The sequence below is a fragment of the Oryza brachyantha genome, chromosome 7 (assembly GCF_000231095.2).
Source record: "Oryza brachyantha chromosome 7, ObraRS2, whole genome shotgun sequence".
In the NCBI taxonomy this organism is placed as follows: Eukaryota; Viridiplantae; Streptophyta; class Magnoliopsida; order Poales; family Poaceae; genus Oryza; species Oryza brachyantha.
The window spans coordinates 15,517,154-15,521,926 of record NC_023169.2 but is presented as its reverse complement, the minus strand read 5'-3'; the positions used below and the strand labels follow the sequence as shown (position 1 = coordinate 15,521,926).

The 4,773-nt window shown below is 58.5% G+C and overlaps 1 protein-coding gene across 1 annotated transcript; it reads left to right on the top strand.

Annotated features, from left to right (window-relative positions):
• The first annotated feature begins 607 nt into the window (after window positions 1–607).
• On the top strand, window positions 608–4,522 carry LOC102717635 (probable LRR receptor-like serine/threonine-protein kinase At1g74360). The gene is made up of 2 exons (XM_040526454.1): window positions 608–871; window positions 966–4,522. The coding sequence occupies exons 1-2, from the start codon at window positions 823–825 to the stop codon at window positions 4,280–4,282; spliced, it is 3,366 nt and encodes a 1,121-aa protein (XP_040382388.1). The 5' UTR covers window positions 608–822; the 3' UTR covers window positions 4,283–4,522.
• The last annotated feature ends 251 nt before the right edge of the window (window positions 4,523–4,773 follow it).

Below are 4,773 nucleotides of genomic sequence, written 5' to 3'. Positions count from 1 at the left end.
TTGTAACTTGTTGCATATTTATGTAGCAAGAGATCTTATATTAATCCGTCTTGCTAAATTTCATAGCTATTTGGATGTCATGAAAAAAACGTGAGAGTATATCCTCGATGGTTAAAAGAGTTTTGCCAAAATAAGAGACACAAAAACAAATTGTAATTAATTTCATCAATGCAGTAATTGCAATTAAACAGCTCAAGCATGGCCGAAGGCAAGAGCTTTTTTTTACCATCCTTCAAAATATATTTTTCAAGGTACCACATATTTTTAGTGTAAAAGTATGAAAATTATACTAAGATTCTTTGGTATTTAAAGATACTTAATAAAGGTTGATAAAAAGAAGAAAATTCAGAGGCCACAACCAAAGCGAGCAGAGTGGTCAGCAGCAGCGATTAGTACTCCAGTCATCCAGTGAACAGCAGCAGCAGCAGTAGCGAAGTTTGAAAACCCTAATTAAAAATACCAGGAAACTCCGGTTTGAAACAGCGACGTCCATTTACCGGGTTCAATTCAACGCTCACATGTCGCTTGTTGTTAGAGTCTTAAATAACCCTCCGGTTTAGCACCAAAAAGCTCTTATCTTTTTTTTTTTTTGGTTCGTTCTCTCTCTCCCAGCAGCACTCATCTCACACTTCGTCTCCTTTTCTTTCGCTTTCTATCTCGAATTGGCGAGAGGTAGAGGAGGAGGAGGAGGAGGAGTAGCAGAGGCGGAGACGCAGCTCGCACATGAGGAGGTGTCGTCCTCCCAGCTCACCGCCGCCGCCGCCGCCGTCGTCGTCGTTGTAGCTTCCGGTGTTCTTCTTCCATGATTCACGAAGGCGGGCCATGTCTCCCCTGCTTCTTGGATTCCTCTGTTTGCTCTTCTTCTTCGCAGGTAGGAAGCACTGCCTCTGTTCTGCTCTGTTCTTGGGGGTGTGCGATGATCGGGTGAGATGAATTTTGACGGGATTTTGATGGGGGTTTTGTAGGTGAGGTGGTGGTGGCGGCGGTGGCCGCGGGGAGCGACGGCGCCGGCGCCGGCGGCGGAGACAGGGAGGTGCTGGTCGAGCTGAAGAGGTTTCTTCAGGCGAACAACAAGTTCAACCGGGGAGCTTATGACAGGTGGTCGGAGTCGGACCCGTCGCCGTGCGGGTGGGCCGGCGTCACCTGCGACGGCGACGGCCGGGTGACGGCGCTGAACCTGTCGGGCTCGACCATCAGCGGCGGCGCGTTCGGCAACTTCTCGCGGCTCACGGCGCTCACGTGGCTGGACCTGTCCGACAACAGCATCGGCGGCGAGCTCCCCGCCGGCGACCTCGCCCAATGCCGCGGCCTCGTGCACCTCAACCTGTCGCACAACCTCATCGCCGGCGCGCTCGACCTCTCCGGCCTCACCGGGCTGCGCACGCTCGACGTGTCGGGGAACCGGCTCGAGGGCGGCATCGCGGCCAACTTCCCGGCGATATGCGGCGACCTCGCCGTGCTCAACGTGTCCAGCAACAGGCTCGCCGGCAACGTCACCGCCCTCTTCGATGGTTGCCCCAAGCTCGAGTACATCGACCTCAGCTCGAACAACTTCACCGGCGAGCTGTGGCCGGGCATCTCAAGGTTCACGCAGTTCAACGTCGCCGAGAACAACCTCACCGGCGGCGTCCCGGCAACCACGTTCCCCGGCGGATGCAAGCTCCAGTCCCTAGACCTCTCCGCGAACCACCTCCTCGGAGGCTTCCCGGATTCCATCGCCAGCTGCTCGAACCTAACGTATCTGTCGCTGTGGGGGAACAATTTCGCCGGCAAGATACCCGCCGGAATCGGGAAGCTCGCCGGACTCGAGACGCTGATTCTCGGCAAGAACCGCTTCGACCAGCGGATTCCGCCGGAGCTGACGAACTGCACGTCTCTCCAGTTCTTGGACATCAGCAGCAACTCGTTCGGAGGCGACATGCAAGAGATTCTTAGCAAGTTCGTGACGTTGAAGTACCTCGTGCTGCATCACAACAACTACACCGGCGGCATCGTCTCCTCCGGCGTGCTCCGGCTGCCGCTGCTCGCCAGGCTCGACCTTAGCTTCAACCAGTTCTCCGGCGAGCTGCCTCTCGAGGTTGCCGACATGAAGAGCCTCAAGTACCTGATGCTCCCCGGGAATGGGTTCTCCGGTGGGATTCCGCCGGAGTACGGCCGTCTCACCGAGCTCCAGGCGCTCGACTTGTCGTACAACAACCTCACCGGCAGGATACCGGCGAGCATCGGGAACCTCACGTCGCTGCTCTGGTTGATGCTTGCCGGGAACCAGCTCTCCGGCGAGATACCGCCGGAGATCGGCAACTGCAGCAGCTTGCTCTGGTTGAACCTGGCCGACAACCGGCTGACCGGCAAGATTCCGCCGGAGATGGCAGAGATAGGGAGGAACCCCGCCCCGACGTTCGCCAAGAACCGGAGGGATCTCAGCGTGCTGGCTGGCTCCGGCGAGTGCCAGGCCATGAGGCGGTGGATCCCGGCGAGCTACCCGCCGTTCAACTTCGTGTACACGGTGATGACGCGGGAGAATTGCCGCAGCATATGGGACCGGATTCTCAAGGGCTACGGGATCATCCCGATCTGCACCAACTCGTCGTCGCCGGTGAGGTCCAACACGATCGCCGGCTACGTGCAGCTGTCCAACAACATGCTCTCCGGCGAGATACCGCGGCAGATCGGCGCAATGCGGAACCTCAGCTTGCTCCACCTCGACCACAACAATCTCACCGGCACCCTGCCGCCGGAGATCAGCAAGCTGCCGCTCGTCGTGCTGAACGTCTCGAAAAACGGAATCTCCGGCCGGGTACCGGCGGAGATCGGCCACATTCTGTGCCTCGAGATACTGGACCTGGCCTACAACAACTTCTCCGGCGAGCTCCCGGCGAGCCTTGGTGGCCTGACCGGGCTGAACAAGTTCAACGTGTCGTACAACCCGCTTCTCTCCGGCGTCGTCCCCACCACCGGCCAGCTGGGCACCTTCGACGAGCAGTCCTTCCTCGGCGACCCCCTCATCACGTTGCAGGATCGAGGCCCTCGACAGCAGAAAACGCCACCGGCCGCCATTAGAGGGCACAGGATGTCGCGCAGAGCCATCGTGCTGTGGTTCGTCTTCTCCCTCATCATCGCCTTCATCGCCGGCACGGTCCTGTTCATCATGCCCAACCTGCGGGCGCGGTTCCCGGTGGACCAGGACCCGGACCCCGAGTCGCTCTTCGGTGAGAACCCCAAGTTCGGCGGTGGCGACGGCGGCAAGTGCGCGGCGTTCCAGATGTCGGCCACGTCGTCGCCGCCGTCCGGGTCGTCGTGCGTGACCGGGTGCTCGTCGTCGTCGGAGGGGGTGAAGGTGTTCCGGCTCGACAAGACGGCGTTCACCTACCGCGACATCGTGGCGGCCACCAGCGGCTTCTCCGACGACCGCGTGATCGGGCGTGGCGGGTACGGCGTGGTGTACCGCGGCGTGCTCCCCGACGGCCGCGACGTGGCGGTCAAGAAGCTCGCCAGGCTCCGCGACTGCGGCGGCGGCGACGACAGCGGCGAGCGCGAATTCCGCGCCGAGATGGAGGTGCTCGCCGATCGGATGGGGTTCACGTGGCCGCACCCGAACCTCGTCACGCTCTACGGCTGGTGCCTCGCCGGGTCGGCCAAGATCCTGGTCTACGAGTACCTCGACGGCGGCAACCTGGAGGCGCTCATCGGCGACCACGCCGCGTTCGGTCGCCGCCGGCGGCTGGACGCGGCCATCGGCGTGGCGCGCGCGCTCGTGTTCCTGCACCACGAGTGCCACCCCGCCGTGGTGCACCGCGACGTGAAGGCCAGCAACGTGCTCCTCGGCCGCGACGGCGGCGCCAAGGTGACGGACTTCGGGCTGGCACGGGTGGTCCGCCCCGGCGACACCCACGTCAGCACGATGGTGGCCGGCACGGTGGGGTACGTGGCTCCGGAGTACGGCCAGACGTGGCGCGCCACGACCAAGGGCGACGTGTACAGCTACGGCGTGCTGCTCATGGAGCTCGCCACGGGCCGCCGCACCGTCGACGCCGGCGAGGAGGAGTGCCTGATCGAGTGGAGCCGCCGAATGGCCAAGGAAGGGTGGCCGGCGAAGGGCGGCGCCACCAGCGGCACGGTGCTCTGGGACATGCTCATGCTCGGAATGCGGTGCACCGCCGACACGCCGCAGGAGCGGCCGGACATGCCGGACGTCCTCGCCGCATTACTCGACATCGCCGACGCCGACGGCGGCGCGATCAGCAGCAGAAGCTCATCCCACGCTGACGCCGCCGGCGAGTAATCCAACATTTTCCTCACATAGTCAACATAGGTGTAGTCAAATCTCACCAACAAACACAAAACAAACCCATTCTTCCTCTTCTTCCTTCACAAAATTTTGTTCCCATTCTTGATGTGAATAATACAAGGTAGGATCACCCCCAAACAAAAGGAAATTTTGGTTGTAAACACCACATCTTCCCTATGTAAATGCATCAAAACAACAATCTTTGGTTTCCAATCCATTTGTTACTATTCATCACTATCTTATATCAAACATAACCGGTTCCAAAAACCTGAGTAGCATATAAGATCTTGAGTTCAAAACTTTAAATCTCGTCTGAAACGAATTTGGTTGTATATATACCCTCTAAAAAAATATCTTTTATCGAACATGGATTCTGATATCTCGAGAGAATCTGTGCTCTTACATGAGAGAAAGTGGGTTAGTTATTCTGCGCGAAAAACATGGAAATGTATTAATACATAATTAATTATTAATTATTTAAAAAT